At 34.0% G+C, this 25,229-nt stretch overlaps 2 protein-coding genes and 1 long non-coding RNA gene across 4 annotated transcripts; 2 read left to right on the top strand and 1 right to left on the bottom strand.

The window, feature by feature from the left end:
• The first annotated feature begins 2,305 nt into the window (after positions 1 to 2,305).
• LOC106662811 (palmitoyltransferase ZDHHC9) lies at positions 2,306 to 18,099 on the top strand. The gene is made up of 9 exons (XM_014387174.2): positions 2,306 to 2,805; positions 2,871 to 3,031; positions 6,762 to 6,920; positions 6,988 to 7,125; positions 7,188 to 7,333; positions 7,408 to 7,525; positions 8,885 to 9,012; positions 12,897 to 13,044; positions 16,910 to 18,099. Exons 1-9 carry the CDS (start codon positions 2,567 to 2,569, stop codon positions 17,206 to 17,208), a joined length of 1,536 nt encoding a protein of 511 aa, XP_014242660.1. The 5' UTR covers positions 2,306 to 2,566; the 3' UTR covers positions 17,209 to 18,099.
• Positions 9,332 to 11,328, top strand: LOC106662813. Its single transcript, XR_001339963.2, has 3 exons — positions 9,332 to 10,584; positions 10,664 to 10,841; positions 11,245 to 11,328. It is a non-coding gene; the product is annotated as an uncharacterized LOC106662813 (long non-coding RNA).
• Positions 17,677 to 24,408, bottom strand: LOC106662812. 2 transcript variants are annotated; one of them, XR_002910522.1, is made up of 3 exons: positions 23,905 to 24,408; positions 20,514 to 22,097; positions 17,677 to 19,562 (listed from the first exon to the last, which is right to left on the bottom strand). XR_002910522.1 is itself a non-coding variant. In XM_014387175.2 (2 exons), the coding sequence occupies exons 1-2, from the start codon at positions 24,253 to 24,255 to the stop codon at positions 21,534 to 21,536; spliced, it is 915 nt and encodes a 304-aa protein (XP_014242661.1). In that variant the 5' UTR covers positions 24,256 to 24,408; the 3' UTR covers positions 17,677 to 21,533. The 2 variants fall into 2 exon arrangements, 1 of the variants encoding a protein (XP_014242661.1); XM_014387175.2 differs by having other exon boundaries at positions 17,677 to 22,097.
• Positions 24,409 to 25,229: the final 821 nt, after the last annotated feature.

Raw genomic sequence — 25,229 nt, 5'->3', positions numbered from 1 at the left:
AATTCGGTGATATGCAAGACATGGTCGTGTTATATAAGATCCTGAGACCTTTGTGCATATTTTTCTTCGCCTCTTCAACGATTCCATCGCCTTCTTTGGTTCCATGAAACGGAAAAATTCAAATTTAGCCAGACATTTGGTTCCCTATGTCCTGCAAGAAATGTCCACCGATACCTGTCACTTCAGTTCTAAATCTCTGAAGCTTTATATTCCCACATTCACATTTACAAAATAATAAAATACATATAGTTTTTGTTGTTTTTTTATCAAGGAGACGGCCGGGGCAGAAGGAAGAAATCCTGAAAAACTCAATTAAAAACAATGTTACAAAAAAATGGAATCCAACACGACCGATGAAAACATAAACGGTCTAGTATAATTCTTGATAAAATAAAAGATGCAGAGAAAGGTCTAAAGTCTATACTGAGAGCATGAAGGCATGCCGCCAGGTTTAAGACCGGTTCTTGAGCATGGCAGTCAGTTGCTAGGTCCCCTGTTCCATTTGTTAGACGGTTTTTTTTTTCTTTTTTTTTTTTTTGAGGGGTATGGTGAAATGCAATGTCACCATCGCCTACCCAGCACTGTGTGATGGCTGAATATTTATAAAAGTACTCCATTGACCCTAATTCAGGTCAGATCATTAGTACTGTGTGTAGGTCGATGGAAGAATATCCAGTACTAGTAATGAGTGCAATGCATGAATGTATTTATTTGTGTGACTGACCAACTGTGTGACTGTATTAGGCTAGATTATAGTTTGAGTGGATTTGGGGCTGAAATAACCTAGCAATAAACCCCCGTTGGAGCCTAACCCTGTCAGCAGGGAAGTGAGAATAAAATAGAATTTTCTCAAATCAAATAAAGTAGCAAATTGATACTTCTCAGTTTTATTTATTAAACAGGCAAAGTCTGACTACAAAAAATATATTACTGATTTATACAAGCTCAAATCTGCACATGCACATACACCTACATACGTGCACAGAGTCTATCACTTTTTGCAGACCATCAGCAGTTCTAGTTTTTATATTTTACAAGGAATTATTGGCAGTCCCTGAAAATCACCCATCCAGGGTGTTGGCAGTCCATGATAAGACCTCAGTCTTATCCATCCATGGTATAGTATGGTAATGAGGATACTAGGAAGCGGTGTCTTATCCGTCCAGCCGACAAGATTGGGTTCCAGGGGCTATCAATATAGAAATACATTCTTACTTATTTACATACCATTCATTCAGTTGGAGTACTGGATATTTCATCATCCTTTACACTGATATAACTAATCAATATTTGTGCTGGCAGTATTCTTCCTCTAATAATGTTATGACCCTAAAATGTCATACTAAAATGCCTGACTGGAGCCATTAAAAAAAATTTAAGAATAAGAATAATATCAAACGAAATCAACAAAGGTAAAAGATTAACTGAAATCAATCTTTTGGCATAGCTGAATGAAAGGGCATAATGCTACGTTTTGGGCAAATGAATTAATCAGTACAAAAGTAAATCAAGAAAGTAAACAAAGCATTTATTGATTATTTTGACTACGATAGTGCCTTATTACTAGTAACTAATCTGAAAAGATAATGTATTTAATTTTAAACTGAATAAATTGAGTAATGTGTTAAACTTGTCCAACAGAGTATTTTGCAAAACCTTACTTCTTCTCAAGGGTCTTTTCCATAGCAATACAGAAAACTCTTATAGCCAATGAAGAATGTCGGTCTGAAAATTTCTCACTGAAGATGGTGCAATGCCAAAACGCATTTGAATAATCCAAAAACCCCGAGAGTGAAGACCCAAAAAGCGAACCTATGCCGGTTAAACATGAGAAAACTTGTTATTAATACTTAATCTAGTCTAAATTATAACAATAATGTAACAAATTATTTCAGAGCAATTGTTCTCATAATTTATATTTGCTTTAATTCTTTAAATTAGTTTCTGTTCCTATTCTTTTAAAGTTTTATCATACAATGCTGCTCTTTTTTCCACTTATTGTATTAATAATTAATACTATATAATAATAAACTGTGTGGCAGGGAGTATTGTAACAAAGCTGAAAACCCATTTTCTGAAAATTGGTAATTTGTTAGCTACTGTTCATAAACATGTTGGCGTTTTGAATTGTAAAAAGCGTCAAAGAGGTAATACTAATAAGTATAGAAGTAACTTTAAGTAAGTTACTGAGTAATCCGTAGCAAGTGGAATCGGACCGATCTGTGGCATTTGTATTTTTTGGCGTATGGCACGTGGGATTCGAAATGAAGCGGGGAGCGCCGACGACACCAAAATGGCGGCCCATTTTAATCGGGAGGGTGGTGAAGAGAATTGTCAGTGGTTGAACTCGGGTCTTGGTGGGCTGAGTGCCGCGGTTTGGCGACAGTCGACTTTACCGTTACCAAGCCCGTTACGTGCTGTTTTCTCTCCTCGAGGACGTTCGGATTATCGGACGTTATCGGCGTTCGGATTCTTCACTCTCCGATAAAATGTCTGGGGGTTCCGGCAGGTTTCAACTCGGTTACGCTCGCACGAGAAATGCCAAGTGCCAAGCCTAAGTCCCTTGATGGTTTCAGCTGACACAGTCTACTTGCCCGTAAGCCCGGACTTGATCCCAGATGGGAATCGGAATCCCGAGGGGAAGAAAGACGAGAAGATGACGAAGGTAACGCGGAAATGGGAGATGTTCCCCGGTAGGAACAAGTTCTGCTGCGACGGGCGCATCATGATGGCACCCCAGACGAACGTCTTTTTCACAACCGTCGTCCTCATAGTGACGACCTGCACGCTCTTCTTCGTATTCGAGTGAGTCACTCCGACACTCCGGCCCTAGACGACCTTTTTTTCATAAAAACGACTCCTGATTTCAGCTGCCCTTATTTGGCGGAGAGGATTTCTCCAGCGATACCCGTCGTCGCTGCCGTTCTTTTCGTTTTCGTCATGTCTTCGTTGCTGAGGACGAGCTTCAGCGACCCGGGCGTCATACCCAGGGCTACGCCCGACGAAGCAGCGTACATAGAAAAACAGATAGGTAACGACTTGTCAAAAAAAAAAAATCTCAATGACACACGGGGATTTACAGAATGTGAGATTAACAATCCATTTATCTTTTAAGCCACGCTTTGAAATGACAACCGTACCTCGTGACATCCTTTTTCTATACTTTATAAATGGTTTTAAAAAATAATAAAAAATAAAAAAAGTAACACAAAAAGTCAATTATATTAATATAATTCATAGTTCTTAATCCCAAACATTATTCGGTTTGAAGATAACAGAAATGGGGCAAATCCATATAATTTCAGACAAGAAACAAAGAAAAACCCATTGTTTAGTATCGTAAGTTTTTAACTAAAAAAAATAAATAATTGTTTTACTTAGTTTATTTCTGATTTAATTAAACTTAATAAAAACCCAGGTATATATAATTATTTAAACATATTGATCATTAAAGGCTCAATTTTTACTCATCAGATTGCCCAATTTTAAAACTTCACTTGAAGTAACGGTCAAATATGTTAATATCTTTGATCCTAAGTTTCCTGTGATAGAAGACTTAGTATTTTGAAATTAATTAATTATTATTTATCTTTTTAATGGAAAGTGTGACTGAATTGAGAATTACGGTCACAAGTGGGGTAGGAATTGGGATACAAGGGCCACAAGGCCTTTTGCACCTTGGCCTGTGTAGATCTATTGTTCTCCTCTGGTTTTTTAGAACTCGCCAGCCAGTGATCAACTTTGATAGCCTTACCGGTGGCTCCTTACTGTAGGATCTTGTTGCAGTTTTACCTTTCCTAGTTTTCATGAGTCTGCTTTTCCTGCAGTGATTCTCAACCAACATGATAATCATTTTATTGAAATGCTGCATGTGTCATAAACCTCGAAAAACCTCTCGTCATTAGCTTTAAGGGAAGTGGTGTTTTTGGAATAGGGTGTTATTACACTTGATGCATCCTAATCACCTGCAACTGTTTTTATTTAGCTTTGCTTGATTCTTCTATTGATGTGGTTCGGTGTAGTCCTTTATGACTACCTGATAGCATTTTTTTTTTTTTCATTTACTTGGTAATATGATTATCGTAATTTTTTTGCACACAAATTCACTTTTTGCAATAGGAATAGGAATAAAAGGCAAGGCCTTCTGCACCTCTGCCTGAGTAGATCTATTGTGCTTTTCTGTTTTTTTATAACTCACTGGCCAGGTTCAGGTTGTTAATCAACCTTCATAGCCTTGCCAGTGGCTCCTCCTGTGGCAGTACCCTGTCAGGAGTCAACCAGAATCCTGGTTCTGTAGCGGTTGCCTCCCAGTAATTTCTTTGTAACTTTGTAAGTCTTGCACATAGTCCTTCTATGAATCTCTTCGGGTTCTTCATGCTGGGGTATTGTTCCACCAGGTTTTGGACTCATTAAAGAACCATTTTTGGATGTGTTCTTTCTTGTGGCAAGATGCTAGGCCACAGTATGGTTTGGAGGCCTTGATAATTCATATGTGGTGTTTTAATTTATTATTTCAAAACTGGAAGAAATCGGCTTTGGATTTCACCTATTTCAGTATAAACTATTTAAAATTAATTAATACCCTCTTTATCAGCTGTTGACCCTATAATTTAACACATAAATATATTATAAATAACAAAAAATATATTATGGTATAATATTACATGAAAGTTAACCTAATCTTCCTTGCTGGGTTGGTTTGTCAAGTGCATTTCCTCATCTTGTGTCAGTTTTAAGATATTTTCTTAGACAATCTTCACAATAATTACCGCTATACAGGGATGTCCGCTTTTGGGATAAGAGTGAAAAGAATGATTAATAAAACAAAATGGAGATTACAAGAAAACAAGACTTGAAATACTGAGAATTTTCAGCCTTTGTCTGTGACCATAGTGTTTTTCAAATCCACCAAGCATACTTTATATAAGAGCAAAGTTAAATTAAAATTAAGTTAATTTAAAAAATTAAATTTTTTCCTCTTTGACAATGCTTAATTTTTAACTGCAAAAATTAAGGCTATTTCGCAATTAAAAATGTTTTTTAGGTTCAAAATCGGCACAGCATTATTTACGATTTTCCATCCAGTTTTGTACATCTCTCGGTCCTTTGCTTCATCAATTTATAATTTACTGATGATCTTAAAAGAAATCTTATGTGAAGTTCTAAATTTGTCTAGCCAACTTGAAGATGCCTAAAAATCGGTTTCCTCAAAATATTTTGCAACTTCTCAGACCTTTTCTTAAATAAATGGCCTCTAGAGTGGTATTTTACAATCCCAAGCATGGCCACCTTTCAAATAGCTTCTGGTGGCTGAAGACATTTTAGGGAAATAACCTGTGGGATTGGTCATTACCATGTTTGTAAAATTTTAAAAGTTCTTTATTCTGTAGAATTTCACTTGTCTGGGTCTTTCAAATGGAAAACCTCGCAGCCAAGTTTTACACGCATAATTTTTCACCTTCACCCACTTTAATGAAATGATTTTTTTTTTCTTTAAATGTCAAACACACTGAAGAAGTACTTACATGTTTTGTATAATTTATGTTATATATGTATGGTATAATCATAATTTAGGAATATTTGGAAAACAGCATATCTCAGAAGACATTCATTTTCTGGAGGTTATTGTCCGCTTTAGGGAGAATTTCAGAGTCAAAGTATATTTTAAAAAAAGGTGGCTTCGACCTTGTTGGGAGTGTTCACTTTTAAGATTTTAATGTGAAGAAACTAATGGGAAGATGCCAGGAGGATCAGAATTTGTTTAAGGGAGGTGTCCATTAAGGGAAAATTCACTGTATTAGACCTCTTCTTGATGTTATTTTCATCAAATTTACCTAGTCATTACAGATAACCCTTTCACCATTAATTGTAGTGTATACAAATCCCTCTTAGATATTTAGAAAGTTACGATAATTTATTTTTAGCTTGCTCGTGGTACATTGTCATTAATAATTTGGCGGTGTAAACAAAATTGTTAACCGTTTTTTGCAATCACCTGAAAAGTAGAAAATGATAGCAGGAAGATGTCTACGAAGAGTTTAATAATCCAATAGAAGAATAAAAACGAATTCTGCAGAAACAACATTCAATAATTTGTAAGAAAGAACTTAGTAAATTAAAAAAAAAAAAAAAAAAAAACATGATGTGAAAAGAACTATAAATAACAAGTAAAATAAATATAGCGCAGAATTTTCCAAATTAGCCTTCATTAAAATCATATTTAATTCAAAAATTTAAATTCCTTCAAATACGATACTTTTGATGATTTTATTGTAGTGTTATATGTTTCGGTTAAAACCCATCATTGAAGATAGTGACAAGCGAAAACGCATATGATAGACCATACCAACGAGGACAGGTAGACCAAAATGATAGTTAACGACCAAATTACATGTCCAGAACTGATAACTGTTTTCAATAGAAAATAATTCTACTAAATTCTAATGGATAGTACATCAGAATTGAAAGAAAATTATGTGTTCAATGTTGTTGTTTAATAACATAAAAGATTAGTTGAGACAAATGAACTCTTAACTATGAGTGAACCATTAACTCTCTTTTATCACCCAAATTAGTGATAAAATACTAAGTGATGAGATAAAATACTCACTTCTTTGTTTATTATTCTTTAAATATTTTTGAACATATACTTCTCTTTTAAGATGTGTTAATTTTTATATGTTATGCTATTAAATTTTTTTTTTAAATTTATTTTATAACAAATAAAAGGTTCTAATCTGTATTTTACTTTAATTTTCTAGAAGTTCCAAATGGCAATAATTCTCCCACATATAGACCTCCTCCAAGGACGAAAGAGATTACTGTTCGTGGGCAGACTGTTAAATTGAAATACTGTTTTACTTGTAAAATTTTTAGGCCTCCGAGAGCTTCACATTGCAGCCTCTGCGACAATTGCGTTGGTGAGTTGTTTGGTCGTTTTTCTCCAACGTGAAACATTTTGAATTTAAACTTGTACCCTTTTTTCAGAACGATTTGACCACCACTGCCCTTGGGTCGGGAATTGTGTTGGAAAACGTAATTATAGGTACTTTTATATGTTCATCGTCTCGTTAGCTTTTTTATGCGTGTTTATTCTTGTTGGAGCGACGGCTCACCTTTTGTTATGTGAGTAAACCTTTTCGAATGTATCCGTTTTCTTTTGATAACTCAGGATTTGTTTATTCCAGTGAAAAAACCGTTTTTTGAATCTGTGAAAGAATCCCCTGCAAGCATCGTTGTCGCTATGATTTGCTTCATGACTCTTTGGAGTGTCGTGGGTCTTGCCGGATTCCATACTTATTTAACACTTGAAAACAAAACTACGAACGAAGATGTAATATTAACTCGTTGAATGTTTTTGTATCAGTTGTACTGTTAATTCATTTAGGCACTTTGTGTTTATTTCAGATAAAAGGTTCCTTTTCATCAAAAAGAGGTGCAGAAGTTTTCAATCCTTACAGCCGTGGAGACATTTGCTCAGATTGCTGCTATATCCTATGTGGTCCCTCACCTCCAAGTTTAATAGGTAATTAATAATCCTTCCTTTACAATTTATCTTTTTATTTTCAATTGAAAATGAAATGCAAAATTTGTGTCACAGACGGGATTTGGACCCATGATTTTCTGATATAGTTTGATGCTCTACCTTGAGTTACCATGACTTTGATTCCCCAAGCTACAAATTTTTCATTTCAGTTCCTTATTCTAATTTATACATATATAATAAATTGAATAGATATAATAATAAAAATGTAAAAGAATAATCTTTTTATTATTGATTATTTGGAGATTGTGAGATGTGGTCTGGTGTGACGTAGGTTTTAGAAAAATATTTTATCGTGCCAACGTTTCGATTTTTATTGAGATCATCTTCAGCGCCTGGGATTTATAAACATTGTTTAAATTTTACAAATACATGTAGGATGTGGAAAAAAAATAAAAAAATAATGAATTTGTACAATGTTAGAAATGTTAAATTCAATCAAAGTATTTGTACTCACTTAAAGTGTTTGTTTTCTGTGTATATGTGTCATTCTTATGTGTCGTGTTCAGAGTGCCAGTGAGATATTGATGTTTTATGTGTATATATGTTGGATTTTGAAGGAGTGGGGAAGGAAGTTGGGATAGAAAGACATTTTTATATGAGGAGTCAGCTTCAGGTGAAAGGAGCCAACAGTGGGAGAAAATGGGTAACGGTTCACCTCAAAGAAGCCGACTTCTCATACAAAAATGTCTTTCTCGTAATTCCGCCACCCACACATTTTCTTTGAATTAGCAGTTCATTTCAAATGGCTTCTTTAAAATTGTTAAAGTTAAATGTAGGTATACACTTGCGAGTCTCACGAGCTGCTCACATAACTTTCGTTGCCAGTCTAGATGAGTATCTGAGCACATTTTGAGCTTCTCACTGTGAACTGGTTTGAGCCTGTTTTTACAATGAGCACAAATGGATGTTCAGTGTCAGTTAAGACAGCGTAAAGGCAATTTATAGGATGTGTGGGAACTTTGTTCATCTTTCCGAATTCCAACACTCGGCTAGTTTAGATTCCCATCTGAGGATAGGTGAGGAGTTTTTGTGTTTGATTCATGAAGGTCTACTGTAAAAGATAGGATCAGTCATGATGTAAAGAACTCCTTCCCTTCTTTACATGAAACTGATTTAATAAGAGTACTCAAAAAACAAATGCAGTCTTTTTTTTAAATTATTTTGTTTTTTAATGAATAAGTGGTTTTGATTTGTTTGTACATACTACATAACTTGATCCCTGTGGTGGGATACATGTTAAGTTTATTTAAAAAAATTCCCTCTCAATGTCTCAGGTTTTGCTTAATATGTTTTTCATTAAAACGACAACCACTGTATTATTTTATTTTTCGTTTTTAGATAGGAGAGGCCTGGTCACACCAGAGTTCACCGCTGAGCGTCAACTTTGGGAGTGCAGAGCAAATGAAAGCACTGTGATATCCAACAACAGGACGTATGGAGCTGTTCCCCCGCCAAATCCTATTCAGGTACAACAGCCACAAAAATAATTAGCATTTAACAAACAAAAATTGAATACCCGTTAAAATTGTTTTGTAAAAGAATTGGATTCATCAACTTCATAACTTGGAATTACAAGAAAACAACTTTTTTCAGATAAAGAACAATGAAATTGTTAACGAGACGGAGAAAGGATTATTTTGGAAAGGAGTTAAGCAATTAACAGCTATTTTTGAAATGTGTAACAACCTATCATTAGTTTTATTTTTAAGTAATTTTTAAAAAAAGTTAAATCATTGCGTGGACTTTACAATCTTATTTAAAAACACTTTATTTCAAACAATACCTTAGATAAAGATTAATTAATTGAAAGAAGTTATTTGGTCAATTGGACCACACAATACTTATTTACTTATTTAAGCACTTAAAGTGGCCACCGTACACGAAGTTTAATTTGGTATGAATTATTAATATTTGTTAAACCTTACTCCAATTTCAATTTTTTTCCAATCAAACCCTCCCCCTCCAAAAAAATTAATTTAAAAAAAAATTAAATATTGCTATGGCCAACATGGTTTTCTGCTCAAACCTCAGGAAGGGCCATCACCGATTTGTGCCCTTTACATTTTCAAAAGCATTGTAATTTAATATTAAGATACATTTTTTGGAAGACTGCCGCCTTTTTACCTCGGTTTCTGTGTGCTGTTCATTATAGCATTTTTGGTACCAACAATCCTGATTTTGAATTAAAAACAATTAAGGCTCCCATAATGAATGCAATAATTTCCATGTATTATTCAATCTCTTGATTTTCACTTGACTTCAATCATTAACTGTCATTAATTTATACCCTCCTTTAAACCCAAAGCTGTTACTGCGAAATTAAATGGAACCTAGTTAATGCCATAAAGAAAAACGTCTGCCATGTGGGTGGGCAGTATAGCTTCCTCACATTTTAATCTGTTTGGAATAAAATTCAGGGTTTCTTCTAGAAAGCAACCCGCATAATCCCTAAAACTTGCAAAAGAATTTGACAAATGGTTGCAAAGATAGCTGTGCACGCAATTTTATGTTTGTGCATGCACAGGCGATACAGTTGATCCGATTGGGATGAAATTCACAGGGGGGCCTCTAGAAACCAACCCGTATAATCTCTGAAAATTTTATAAAAATTGGTCTCATGGTTTTGGAGTTTTGCCGGTTATTGTACACAGACAGACATGGAACCAAATTTTTCAGAAAGGTCTGAAACTCAAAATGCAAATGGAAATTTTGATTATGGAAGACAATTTTTTTTTACAAGTCTTCCCTCTCTCCAGTAGTTTGCAAGCAAAAAAACAACGCTACCAAAAATAAGGGTAAATGTGACACCTACAGTCAAAAATAAACAAAAACATCTTGGCCTGGAAGATTGTAATTTTTGAAATAAATGATGATGTGGAATGCAACCTTTTATTTTCATTTTGTAAATGAAAGAAACACTTCTGGAGGCTCACAATGTTTGAATTGAAGTTAAAAGTAGATAATAGTAATTTTAAAAAAAATTACAGGTTTGTGTGGTGATTAGTGACCGTTAATCGATTTCTAAATAAAAATTACAGGTTTGTTCACTTTGCAGTTTTTGATTATTATTATTATGGTTTTTTTTTAATTTCTTCCTTTACATTTTATTTTTATTAGGCTGTTGACTCAAAACACTAATACATTATTATGGTTTTTGTTTTCTTTTGAATTCAACTGATCTCAGGGTGAATTTAATCATTCCATTCCTAACTAAGAACGTTCAGTGTGATGAAAGTAGTTGAAGAAAAACCTCAAAAACAAAAAAGATTGACAAAGAGCTTCTGGTGAATGTCAGGTAATTTTCTTGGCTGCTGGCAGCTTGCAACCATGCCTGATATGCTTTTATTAAACTGAGCAGGCATGTAAATGTTTTTGGCCTGATTGTATTTAAAGTGCGTACAAAAGAGTTTTTGGACGAATTTTATTAAACATGGCGACAGTTTCATTGTTTAGTACGTTCATTGAGATCGAGTGATACCTTACCCATTTCAGAATTTATATTTACATTTTTTCAAAGCTTAATTTTGTCAAAAATGGTCATTCAAAAATTTAACATATTTTACTTAGTCAATTGTTTTATTAATTTTTTTTAATCGGGTTAATTCAATTGTATTTGACACACTCATACCAAAGTCATGTAAGCTGTTCCATTAAAAATATTTATACATATTTAATAATCGAGTTCAATATAATTTCAGGATGTAGGAGTTAAAATTGCACTTTTCACTCTACTTCTGATAAATTCTACGTTCTGGAGGCTCTTCAGGCCACTAAAGATGAAGATGAAGATATCAAAAAGAAATATAATTCAAAATGACAGAAAAAGACAATCCTGATAATCGTTGTGGTCTATTTGGCATGCCACAAAAATAAATGAACATTAGAAAAAAAAAGTAATATATTAAACCATAATTTTACAATTAATTGATTTGCTCATAAGTAAAAATAACGTTTTGATAAGAAAGCAAATAAAGTTGCACTCGAGTCAAATATTAATTTAGTAATGTGTGATGATTAGTGACTGTTAATCGATAATTATTCAGAAATCGTGAGATGCGGTCTGGTGTGATGTAGGTTTCAGAAAACCATTTTCTTTATCGTGCCAACGTTTCGATCTTTATTGAGATCATCTTCAGGGCCTGGGATTTACAAATATTGTTTACATTTAACAAATACATTTAGAATGTGGAAAAGTGAATTTATACAATGCAAAATATATTTTTTATATTCAATCAAGCTCTCAACACGACACGCAAGAATGGCACAATTACACAGAAGACAAACATTTTGTGTGAGTAGAAATACTTTGATTGAATATAAAAAATATATTTTGCATTGTATAAATTCACTTTTCCACATCCTAAATGTATTTGTTAAATGTAAACAATGTTTGTAAATCCCAGGCCCTGAAGATGATCTCAATAAAGATCGAAACGTTGGCACAATAAAGAAAATGTTTTTCTGAAACCTACATCACACCAGACCGCATCTCACAATTTCTGAATAATTATTTATTTAGTTTTATGTTGGATCTATTGGACAGAATAATGGTTAATATTTCAATACACCAACATATTGACAAATCCATGTGCAAATTTATCAAACCTGGAAGATAATATTAGATCAATTTGTTGTAGTGTACAGTTGTATATTACTGGAAGGTAAAAGTCCCTGAAATCAAACCGAATGTACTTACAAACGGGCTTTGTTTCAAAAACACTGTTACCCAGAGGGTTCATATAACCTAATGTTTGAAATACCCTCGAAAAAAGAAAAAAATCATTCATTACAGCACTGATTTGTAAAGTCACTCGGGATACGGTACTTTGATTTTTTTTTTTTTTTTTTTTTTTTTTTTTAAATCGTAAAATAATTCCAAAAGGTCAGATCAAAAACAGTCCTCACTGTAATGTTGCATTCCAAAAATTCCCCCCAACACCCTACAACAAGCTTTGAAAACAGGCGTTTCTGAAAGAGGTGTGTCGTTCAGGAATGGGCAATGGTTTAGTGTGTTATTCCAGAACGATGGCCTTATTGTATTAATTGATTTACAACAACACCACCACCTAAGGGTTGATACATCTGATGATGTGAACCCTCAGGGGAAGGGGGAAGCTTTAATAGTGTTTTGTAATAATATAACAAAAAACTAGTGCAAAACTGCATAAACGGAGAAATATTATTTATTAAATGTATTGATTCTTGTCTTTTTGTTAAATTACAAGTCACGAGTAAAATGCAGTCCAGATAGGTTTAAAAAATTAAGAATAGTACATTTAACATTTGATTTGGTAGAATGATTATATAGTTAAAAGTTGATGCTAGGGTAAATAGAATTGTTGTTTCACAGGCTAATGGCTTAAACGCAAACGGGCGGGCTCACAGTAATATCCCAGACAACATCCCACCGGCTGCACAGCCCCATCCAAAGCAGGGATTCCAGAACACATCACCGATAACACAGACAGTACTCTGTCAACCGATCACCCCGCCTCAAGGTATGTACTACCCTCCAGACTACATTGTTCCCCCGTACCACTACTACTCAAGCTTACCTCTTCGTCATGCTCGACACAAACATTTAAAACCTGTAGACCGCACTTTGCCGAGAACCAAAGGTCATGTATTTTTAGCCCATGAACGAAATCACACGTCTAAAAGACATTTCACCCTACCGAGTGACTTGCATGACCGTTACTTTGATACAAATATCGGCGCTTATGGGGGAAGATATGTCTTAGGCTTAAAAAATAAAAAAAATGAAACACTGGCTATACCCAGCCCATGCAGTGATGAAGAAAGCTATGATTGAAATTTATTACATGCATAAAATTAAATTATTGTTTTAATTAGTCTTTAAGATAATGGTAATGATTTGATTATTTTGATTTGTTTTTGTTTTCTTTTGAGCAATTTCTGGCTAAATAAGTTTGGTAAGTGAAAATAAATTATCTTGATCGATACTTTGGTTTGATATTGAAAAGTTTGCATGTCTGTACTGAAATTCTCAAATAACAAATCAGATTAACTGACCTTAATATTTCACTTACTATGATTTGGAATTGTTTCGTCTCCCCCTTCCACCCTTTTTTAACACCTCAGCAAATTAATAATCTTTGTTTTATAATAGAGCCATTCTTTCTTTTTTTTTTTTTTAGTAGATTTTGCTTTGAATTTTTATGTTGTCTTTATGTTTTTATTGTCTGTGTGGTAGTTTTGATATTAATGATTTTTGGAACTTCAGACAGGGTTTTAATAAGCTTTTATTTTAGTAAACTGATGTGTACTTGACACCACAGAAGTCAACTGTATATATTGCATTTAAATTTATTAACTTAAGGTTTTTTACATTTAAAATTTTAATAAATATTCTTAAGGTTAGAACAGATTTTTTAAATAACAAAAGCTTTTTGTATTTAGATTGTGATGAGTCTAGGTAGTGAACCTATAGCTTGATCGTCTTTTCTTATTCTCGTAGCCTTGTCTGACATAACTGAAGATATTACAAGCCTACGATAAATAGACCAGATCAAGCTTCAGGTTTTTTTGTAGTGCTTAGGCTGCTCTCACACTGAAACATGACCACATCTGATTTTTGAACAAATATTCCCAAACTAGGGAATATAATCAGCCCTCTCACTGGAACCGACCGACTTAATTGCGCATATACGCTGCAATGTCCATCCAGCAAGCAGGGATTTTTTTCTGTTTGGTAGCGTAAGGCCTCACTTCCAAGAAGAATAGATAGAATTTTGATTGCATTGAAGTTGATTTATTTTTTTATACAAAACTTATAGAATTTGCTATGGATTATTTATTATTTAAAATGCACGCAACATCCCAAAAGTTTGCACATTCTATATGTAATAATTATTTGGCCGTTGGTCTCTGTGGTGACTATACAACTCTCTAAACAAAAGGGACCCTTAGCTGGAAAGCACCAATGGGCAGCACAGTCCAAGACACAATTTTTATTCTTCTGTTCTACTTGTACATTTTTGTCAAAAAAAAATTCAAAATTACATTGTAAATATATTTTTGAATGTGTGAATATGTTAATATGATGTACAGAAAAAAGAATAAAAATTGTAAAAAGAACACAATTTAAGGAAGCCAACTCCTGCTGATTCCAACAAGACCTGAACATACCTTCCTTGGGTATCTGAAGAAAAAACAGAATTTACAAATACTATTCTACTAGAAAGAATACTACAAGGCCTACAGAGTACAAGCAGGCAAAATTTTCCAGCTGACTGCAAACTCGGGACAGTGGATTATTGGCCTGATCATAGTAGAGTGGAGTCACTCCCCTTCCAAAGACTCGAATGGACCTTTGAGCCATACATGGTTTAAGGGTGCCCAGTACAATAGGAAAGGGAATTTATACATCACTCATCGTTCCTTTTTTTAACTCCTCAAGGAGCTAACTTGCTTATGGAGCACTAGCCTGAAAGGGGTTTGTGCCGTCTCACGATAACAGGCTCCCACTAGGGTGAAAAGATTAGGACCTTCTTACAAAAGCAATAGCGCACTTTTCAGGACCAACACTGCAATCAGCATCATGATGAGCAGAACAACAGTCCATTAGATATATTCTCTCCTGAGTGAGACTTCTTTATAATTTGTGTCTTGGCATCAGGCTACGAGGACCCGTTTTCAAAAAAATCTAAACTATTTTGTATCCATTCCCTTTTCGCAACTAAAGGCAATGAGTTCTGTTTGAATCTTACACCCATTATTTAACGAATTCGCACTTCTAATTTTAAAAAAATTCTGCTCTCAGAGGATGCAAGGTCTGAGGGCACTTTTTGATGTGAAGTTGTTCAGATTTTTCAAGAGTAGTCAGACATAGAAGAAATAATTCTTTTATTTCAATAAATTGCTTTTAAAAAATTCAATTTCATGCCAACCACCCCGTTTTGGTTCTTTTTCCTTTGTTGGTGAACAAACACAAAAAGCTCTGACAAGTTTGTTCCATTGTGAGGGCTCATTTCAGATGAGAAAGTTATCCATATTTGGTTCCAGTGTGCGACTATCTTAAGGCTGAGCAAAAGTCTTGACAGTGATTGTTTTTAATTAAAATTATATCTCTACTTTTATTCAACACAAATAAACATGTTTTTACTATTATAGGATGCTTTGAGGTTGACTTTTAATCCTTATAATGAAAAATAAATATAATACTAAATGGACTAAGTCACAAAATTCACCGCAGAGCACATTTTGTTTCTGTGAAGGTATGTAGGTGCAGGCTCTTGCAATTAGGACAAGAAAAACTGGAAGCAAGATCTACGGAGCCGCTGGCAAAGCTATGGAAGGTGATTAACAACCTGAAGCTGGCCAGTGAGTTATAAAAAGACAGGGAGCACAGTAGATCTATTCAGGCAGGTCGAGGTGCAGAAGGCCTTGTGGCCGCCTCTTTTATCCCTATCCCCTAAGTCACAAAATTTGGGTGATTCAAGTAATTGAAGTTTGTTGTTGATGGTCAGACAATGACTGTTGGAAATCTACTCACCGTGACTTGCAAATCTGCATTGCATTATGCACTTGCATGACAATACAAGGTTGCAATCGTGTGGCACAGCTTTAAAAATTTGTGCGAACGAGAAATTTCTCCCTCCTCGGCATTCAGCACCAACTTCACAGCTGCCATCTACTTTTCATTCCAATCCATGGTTCACCTTTTTTTTCTCAACTGTTATCTATTGCTCAAACTAGTTATTGGTAAATTGTGAGATTTCTCCATGTGGTTGTCTAGAGAGAGATGGATGGACCTGTAATTTAGTCATATTGCCAATCTTTTTGGTCTACCTGTTCTCACTGCTTTAGTCCATCTGTCAACTACCCAACAAGGTAGTGGGTTTTAAACAAAATACAGGCCCAACACTGAAGATGACAAAAAATTAAAACGTTCCCTGACAGCTAAACCAGGGCAAACTAAAATGATCATTAATGACTTAATTAATAATTTTGGTGCTGAAGAAGTAAGTGAATAATTAAATATAAGGTGAAAAATTACTACCTTTTATGTACATATAAACAAATGTTGATTTTTCAGTAATCATTTAATAAATAAAAAATGCAGAAAAAACACTTGTTACAAACTTGTCATACGATAAAATATAAAAATATATTTATATGTAAAATATAAAAATAGTACACTTAATTAGTCGATTGTAATGTAAATATGCATGCGCTATGACTGGGATTTTTAAATAATACACATTTTTACCAAAATATCTTCAAAATTTTAATTTTCATTGGTTAAAACTGCTTACAAATGTTTTCATTTTTAATGGAAAAAAAAGCTCTTTTGAACTAAAATGCAAAGATTTTTTTAATATTTTGTTTCAAATCTTACAGATAACAATTCGTGTACAATAAGGCCAGTAGTCGAAGCGGCTGAGGTGGTACTGAAGCCTAACGATTTTATAAAATCAAAAGGCCCGACTAGGCAGGACTTGCGCGACACCGATCTGGATTTGGACGAAGTCCCTAACTCGGTGGTGACTCTCAGTGCCAGCCGCCTGCGTCTCTTGCAGGATACGACAATGATCGAGTCGGCGCTCGATTTGGATTCCCTTGAAGAGTCCACATCTTCAGTTGACACCGGCAGCCAAGCAGGTCTGTTGAAAGCAAAAGATATTCCTTGCCAATATTAGTAAAGGCTCATCATCATTGCTTAATTCAGTTAATGTGATACCAAACAAACATTCCACAATAAGAAATATTTGTATTGTTTGGTTTTATTTTTGTATATTACTTTATAACATGGCTTGAAATTATTTTTATGTGAAATAATGTCGATTTCACATACAACCACATTTCATTGGTCAATTATCTTGTATTCTTTTTACCATATTAATACATTCCCACCAAATTGGAAGTGATATGAACAAAATAAGGCTATCTATCTCTTGTTTAAACAATATTTAACGGGAATGGTAAAGGCTGTGAATAGTTTTACTGTTTGAAAACGTACGTTTCAGTTTTCATTGTTTTTGTTTAGAGAGTTTAAGTTAAAGGGAAGTAACAATATTACTATTATTTAATGTATAGAAAACAACTTCAGAATGACATTAAGATATTTATTATTTCTTAATGTAATAATTTTATTTGACAATTATATATTTTTTTTTTTTTGTAATTGATTTAGTTTTAGATACATTCCGTACTAATTCGACCTTAGAGAGTAATGGAAGTCTGTGTACTCATTGTATTAAAAATAACAATCAGAAGTCCAACTGTGCATCATTCAGACTGATTGAGGAGAAAAAAACTCAGAAAAACTCTTTCTTATATTTGAGTTAACAAAGAGTGCACAAACTTCTCATACCAATGAAGTCAAACAATGGGAAATAATTTAAACAAAAAATAAATAAATTTGTATAAGTAAAATATATAATTATTCACAATATAAGTGTAAATGGTCCAAATTATCATGTGACAATTTATATGCTGTTATGAATTTTTATTATTGTAATGTGGTCAAAAGCAGGCCATATGAATCGCACACAAGGAGAGCAGTGTTAGCAACTGTTCCTAATAATCAAGAAAAGAAATTGGGACACGCTGGCTACCTTGTATTTATTGTATTTAAAATGGTGCTCTTTTGTCTGTATCTGTGCCTAAAATGCTATAATGTTTGTCACTTTAAATTATCTATGTACAAAAATGGTTATTGGTGAAATTTATATGTAAATTATATATATATAAAGTCTATAGTGTGTGTTCAGTTGCAAAGAATTATGATGTTATTTTTGCTATTTCTAATTTGTATAACTTTCCAAGAAATGGTGAAAGAATTGTGACTATAGTGATGTACTGACAATTATAACCTAAAAGATATGCCTGAAATTTTTGCATGTTTAATAATTGTTTATTAATCATAATTAAGAATTTATGTAGAATTTGTGACTAACATCACCAGTTTTTATTTTTTTAAAAATTGTTTGTATTATAAATGAATAGAATGTAAATATATTATATTTAAAAATTGTTGATATTTGTATAATATATTGCTTTATACATTTCAATATATTTATATTGCAAATTGTACTAAATAATGAAATTTGAAGATAAATCAAAAGTTTGCGTTGACTGTGCATTTATGCAATTGGATATAAGAGTGAGATTTATCTTTTTGCGAATCCTTGCGTCAATTTTTTCGTTAAGTATAAAACTATCAACATAAATCGATTTTATGCAAATTAATTTGTAATGTAATGCTGTTTAATTTAATTTGAGGTTTACAAATATTTATCTGGGTCCTATATTTCAGGAAGATTTTTTTTTTAGGAAAAAGTGGTTAAAATAAAACTACTGTTTTTAACTATTACACCATTAAGTTTTATAACCAATAAAATTAAAACCAAATTTTAAATTAATGATTTTTTTTATTAAGTAATTTACATTGTGGAAAGCGATTTAAAATTTGTCTTTTCCTCCCCTCTTTAAACGCATCAAACCTTGCTGATTTGTTTTGCTACAGTTACAGTTTGTTAATAAAAAATACAATTTTCTCTTTTTTGTTCAATTTAATTGAAAATATAAATTTTAAAAAGTTTGCAAAAAATGTTATCCCTTATGAAGTTGTTTAACCTTGATTTGAAAATGTACATTTTCAGATTACAAGGGAAAAATTGTGTCCAAAGTCGATTCAGTTGTAACTGTTGCAATTCTGCTTTTTTTTACGTTTTACTAGACAGCCGAGCACAATAAAATTTATATGTGATAGCATGTAGTCTATCTTTTCCTCTGGTGGTTGCTGGGTCAAGTCAGAAATACAATAATAATAAGACTAAAGGTAATTAACAGACAATAGAATTACTCAATCCATAAACAGTTTTAATTAATCAAGTGGAAGGAATATAAACTATCTAGTAATGTAAACAGTTTATGAATAAATTTGACAGCAAGTGGCATCTGTCACTCGTGTTGTATTGCTGCAAGTAGCCAAAATTGCACTGTCGCTGTACTTAAGATAAAGCTCGAGGAAATAGATCTGAAAAATCACCTGGAATAGATAAAACCGTGCATGGGTGATTTCAATGAGAAAATTTTAAAAAAGGAGCAAGACCAATTTTTTAAAGCGATAAGTTTAAATGTGAAAGAGCACTTCTACTTCATTCACCAATGGCAATTGGTTTTAATTTTCCAAAGTGCTATTGAATTGAGAATTCGTAGTATAAAGTAAATCTATTTCTGTAATCTATTCTTGTGGTATTGTGAAGGATGAAACTGAATGCCACTAAATTTTGAGGTCTTTTTTTTAAATAATTTTAATTTTATCGAGGTCTGTGAAATTTCGTTAATTATAAATTTTTCTGGCCTTGCATTGCCACATTTAGCCATCCCCAGTAATTTCATCCCTGTAAGTCGGAGTCCACCATACCATGCACTCAAATTCATTACCATTTTCAACACTGATCTATTTTAAGTGTTTGGAAGGGGGCATAGATAAAAGACATGAAAAAGTCCACTACTCACATTACCCATACCTGCACCCGACCCAACCAAGCACTTGGTTGACAGGATGACTTCCATATAAATTATGAATGATGGAGTGGGTGTGGAGTTTAATCTTTTTTAAAAAGATGGTTCCTACTCACAGTAAGTTGTTTCGCAACAATCCGGATTTCGAGTCCTTTAGCTCATCATCAGTCTTTTTTTCGACACTCGACATTTGCAATTCATGTCGAGAGACGTGTTTGTAGAAACCCTTCAACCTGATAATCAACTAAAGGGCTCGAAATCCGGACTGTTGCGAAACAACTTTCTGTGAGTAGGAACCATCTTTTCAAAAAGAATGACTTCCATTCTAACAGAAAATTTCAAACTATTTATCTTTAGTTTAGTTATTAGGGAAGTGATTTAAATTAATTCTTATATTGTCTGACAAAAGTCATGCATATCGTCAATTTCAATGTTCAAAATTATGCTAATTTTGGTGAGGAGTGATGTATACCTGAATTAGTAGAGTCTCACTTCTACCATGGGAGTGAGAAGAACAGAGTTGATGTCAGTAGTGGTGACTCCGTGACAGCATGTGAACGTTAAGGTGATGCCTATTTTGCAGAGGTGATAAGAAAGTTTAATCAAAATCTTATCAATGGGAGGAACAGTTTCTTAGCGTTATTCATTCTTGTGAACCACCAGGAATATATAGCTGTATGGAAGCTTTCTGTCTCCAAGACACAACATATCCACGCTACCATATAATTTCTTTCACCTTGTTATATAGGCTATAATCTAATTGTTAATAGTATTGTTCCATGGAACTGCACTACATGCTGCATCCTTAACTAACACATGCAACTTGTTATTGTAAGGGCTCATGCTGAGGACTGTTGCCCAAATCACATACACATTATTTTCCTCCATGTCCAGAAGTCTAGTTTTGACTATCAAAGGAATTGAAATAGGAATTAGGCCATTCGATTGGAGTATGGCACTTTCTAGCATGTGCTCGGTAATGTAGCTCAAGGCCTTCAATATCTCTATTTCTTCTGCAGTAAAAATTATCCCTTTGTTTGCAAGTGTTCATCATCGATACGATGAATTACTGCTGCCTGATTCCTCTCTCTCATTTGGATCCATTCATATATACCATGGTTGAGGATCTCCATACTGCTCCTCATCCTATTACTTCTTACTCTTCATACGCTGTTATTATGTTAAGGGAAAGTCCTGAGTTCAAGGATATTCATTGCCAGATGGTAAAGTAATCTTTCCAAAGCAAAACTATGAATGGTTGCTGGGTGAAAAAGTGTTTCCTACTGATGAGTATGAGAGACACTTGCCACCTAGTTTTCCACATGGGCATATTCCTGCTTCTATCAAAAGAGCATTAGTACAAGAAGACGCCATCTCTCCTATGCAGCATCTAGTTATTTTTTTATAGGCTCCTGTCCAATTTGGCAAAGGCATTTTGTTGCATCGCCATAAAAAATACTGCCATAGTCTAATCATTTAAGTTAGATATCTTTTAAGGCTTTTGATATTTGTCAGATGTTTCTTGGGAATCCTCCTCGAGTAATTCTTGGTTGGATGTTTCAGAAACTGATGACGACCATTGTCCTCCCACTGCTGGTGATAGTGTCTTTGGATCTACATATTGAGTTCTTGACAAGATCTCCAATCTCTTTTCCCTTATCAGGGTTTGAACTTCTTCTTGACATATTATTGCGTCGTACAGAGGCATCTGTTTTATTTGTACAGCGACATATTTTCCAAATATTTCAAACTCATCGTCAGCCTCGCTTTTACTACTTTGGACAAGTTTCTCAATAGCTGCACTTATTGTTGAAATATTTTCATTTATCATTTTACGTTTATGGATATTTGGAGCACGAAATACATTTGCTCTCTTCAATTGTTTAGTAGTAAATGGATTAGCTGTTTCTGAGTTTCCCGCAAGTCGCTTTTTTTCCTGAGTGCCATTTTTGGTAATTAAAGATGATGATGTTGATGCAGTAAATTCAATTTCATCTGAGTTTTCTTCTTCATTATGGGTCGATTTACTTTCAGCTCCATTATGTAGTGGTACATTCTAAAAAGTAAAAGATAAATAAAAAAAATAGGAACAAACTACTAGATTATTACAGCAATTTTGAAATACATGTTTGTAGTACAGTTGCCACAAACTAAAGAAGAATGAAAGACAATTTAAAAGTAGTACTATTTTCGATAGAATTTTCTTAATTCTGTAGTGCAATAGACAAAAAGCATATTGTTACGCCAATAGGTCAGCAGCATATTCTTGCTTGTTTATTTTGATGCTAAATAATGTTAACTGTTTTACCACTGGCAAAAATTAGTGTTGCCATTTTGCAAAATCATTTTTTAACGCAGTATTGGAAGATGTTAAGAACACAAGACAATGGTTAAAATTAAAGCACTACCCTTAAATTTTAATGCATTTAGATTTATTTATATTTTGCTTACCAAAAATAGGTTTGGTTGTAAAAATAAGACATTAAAAAAAAATTAAAAATATATTTTAAATTTTAAATTTTTTTTCCATTTAATACCATGTATTTCCACTTCTGGCACGAATTATATGCGCTAAATGCCTTTGCATTCTTTGGGAAAAATTTCTGATAAAAACCTGATGAATTCTTTCCCATTTATCAACTACAGCCGTTTCCAACTCATCTAAGGTGTTAGGATCTGGACTTCAAGCTGGCCACACCAAACACTCAATTCTGACCAATTTCAGACGAGATGATTCACAATGGGGCCTGGCATTATCTTGCAATAGCACGAATCTCTCACTGATGTGAGGGACAAATATCACTATATGTTCATTGATTATGTCTTGTAAGTGCCACTGTGTAGTTAGAGTTCTTCCTCAAACAACAAACCATTTGGAGTGTGTGTTGAAGGAAATGACACCCCAAAACATCAACGATCCACCGTGGAATGCCATCTGAGGAATCGTAAATCATGAGGTGTATCTTTTTTCTGAGCATCATATTAAGCTCTTGTGAAGATTTGAGGCCATTTCCTCATCTATAAAGAGAACTCATCCTCAATCTTCCAATGTCCAATTCATGTGTTCCCATGCGAGTTTAAACCTGGCTATTTTATGAGCTGTGGTGAGAAGAGGTCCAGGAACCGGGTGCCGGGACGGGTTATTTTCATTGAAATTTTTTCTTACACTCCTGAAGGAAAGTGAAACATTTCAGACTTGCCTTATCTAATTTTTTATAATTTTGTGGTTTCATAGAGCAATGTAAATAAGGAATTTTTTAGGGTGTCTGTAGGTATTATGTGGGCACTGTCAACACCTCACACAATAATGACACATCTACACAGAAAACAAATATTTTGAGCCCTGAAGATGATCTCAATAAAGATCGAAACGGCACGATAAAGAAAATGTTTTTTCTAAAACTTACATCACACCAGACCGACCGCATCTCACTATATCTGAACAATCATTGACTAACGGATATTAAACACCACACACTTCACAGAAACATAGAACAGAAACATAGTTCTGCGGTTTCCTCCTCTTCCTGGCAGTACCTGCACAGTGTTTCTTCTGTCTGTACCTGTAGTACCATCCGATGCACATGCCTTCTTAAGTGGCAGTGCCCTGTCAGGAGTCAAATACCAGGATTATTATATATTACACTGGGTTTCGGAGGACACAGAATACTCAAGTGGGTTTAGTTAATTGGCAAGTTAATGTAAGATGTCATAACTGCACAAAATCAGCATCTAATGTGCATGATAAATGCACCGAATATATTTCCGAACAAGGGTCTGTGCTTTGCCAAATGGACAAGACACAAGATTAATTATAATTTAATGTGTAATTATTTATTTAAAAAAATACAAAGCATACTTACTAAATTTGATGATGTATCCTTTGAGGTTGTAACACCGTTTAGAAACATATCTGCCCTTTTGTACCAGAATAATTTTGGCACGTACAATTCCTCTGGGCTGGCTCCACTTTTTTTTGATTTGTAAATCAATGAATTTTCTTTCTTATACATAGTTCTTACCGTCTTGATTTTGTTCTTTAAATCGGCAACAGTAAGTCCGGCAATTCCCATTTCTCCTACAAAAGAAGCCAACGCGTTTGCTCGTACGTTTTTATTTTTATACTCTTCAAGTCTGTGATTCCAGAGACAGTCGTACTTTTCGTACAGTTCTAAAAACTTCAGCATAACACTTTCACTCCACTTGATGCTCATTTTGAATTTTTAACTCTTCAAAGGAAAATACAAAACAACATAGCCAAACTCGTACATGAAATAATCCCTCGCTAAGTCGCTACTGATTAGTAGATAAGTCAGGCAGTCCGGCGTCCATAAACCGGCTAAAAAGGTTCTAACTTGTAAGTTGTATGCACTATGCAGTGATAATCGAGTGATCCCTTCTCATTCTCGATTGATCACATAATCGAATAACTTATTAGGTTTTGGCGGCTGGAACAAACTTTCTATCTGTCTAAGCCTGCCTTGATTTTACTCTTTAGTCAGCTATTACCAACAAGTGCAATGTTCTCTCCACAATCCGAATTGTACAAAAATTCAAGAAGTCAGGATTTTAAAGAAAAAATAAAACATGATTGAGGGGAACGGAGGGAGGGGAGGAGAGAGGGAGAGAGAGAGAGAAAGAGATATAGATAGAGAGTGAGAGTGAGGAAGAGAGAGTGTAATAGTAAGAAAGCAAGAGATGGTGTAATAGTAAGTGAGAGAGAGAGAGAGAGAGAGAGAGAGAGAGAGAGAAAGAGAGAGAGTGTGTGTAATAGTAAGAAAGCAAGAGATGGTGTAATACTAAGTGAGAGAGAGTGTAATAGTAAGCAAGAAAGAAAGAGTGAGAGAGTGTAATAGTAAGAAAGCAAGAGATGGTAAAATAGTAAGTAAGCAAGAGATGGTGTAATAGTAAGTAAGCAAGAGATGGTGTAATAGTAAGTGAGAGAGAGTGTAATAGTAAGCAAGAAAGAGAGAGAGAGAGAGAGAGAGAGAGAGAGAGAGAGAGAGAGAGAGAGTAATAGTAAGAAAGCAAGAGATGGTAAAATAGCAAGTAAGCAAGAGATGGTGTAATAGTAAGTAAGCAAGAGATGGTGTAAGAGTAAGTGAGAGAGAGTGTAATAGTAAGCAAGAAAGAGAGAGAGAGAGAGAGAGAGATAGAGAGTGTAATAGTAAGAAAGCAAGAGATGGTA

This window comes from Cimex lectularius, unplaced genomic scaffold, assembly GCF_000648675.2.
Source record: "Cimex lectularius strain Harlan isolate CLEC.00 unplaced genomic scaffold, Clec_2.1 scaffold84, whole genome shotgun sequence".
Taxonomy (NCBI): Eukaryota; Metazoa; Arthropoda; class Insecta; order Hemiptera; family Cimicidae; genus Cimex; species Cimex lectularius.
This window is presented reverse-complemented; position numbering and strand designations above follow the sequence as displayed.

Coding starts and splice junctions, on each gene's coding strand:
- LOC106662811 (XM_014387174.2), top strand. CDS start 2,567: ATGGTTTCAGCTGACACAGTCTACTTGCCCGTAAGCCCGGACTTGATC. Junction 2,806..2,870: donor ACGCTCTTCTTCGTATTCGA/GTGAGTCACTCC, acceptor TCCTGATTTCAG/CTGCCCTTATTTGGCGGAGA. Junction 7,526..8,884: donor CTCACCTCCAAGTTTAATAG/GTAATTAATAAT, acceptor TTTCGTTTTTAG/ATAGGAGAGGCCTGGTCACA.
- LOC106662812 (XM_014387175.2), bottom strand. CDS start 24,255: ATGAGCATCAAGTGGAGTGAAAGTGTTATGCTGAAGTTTTTAGAACTG. Junction 22,098..23,904: donor AGGATACATCATCAAATTTA/GTAAGTATGCTT, acceptor TTTACTTTTTAG/AATGTACCACTACATAATGG.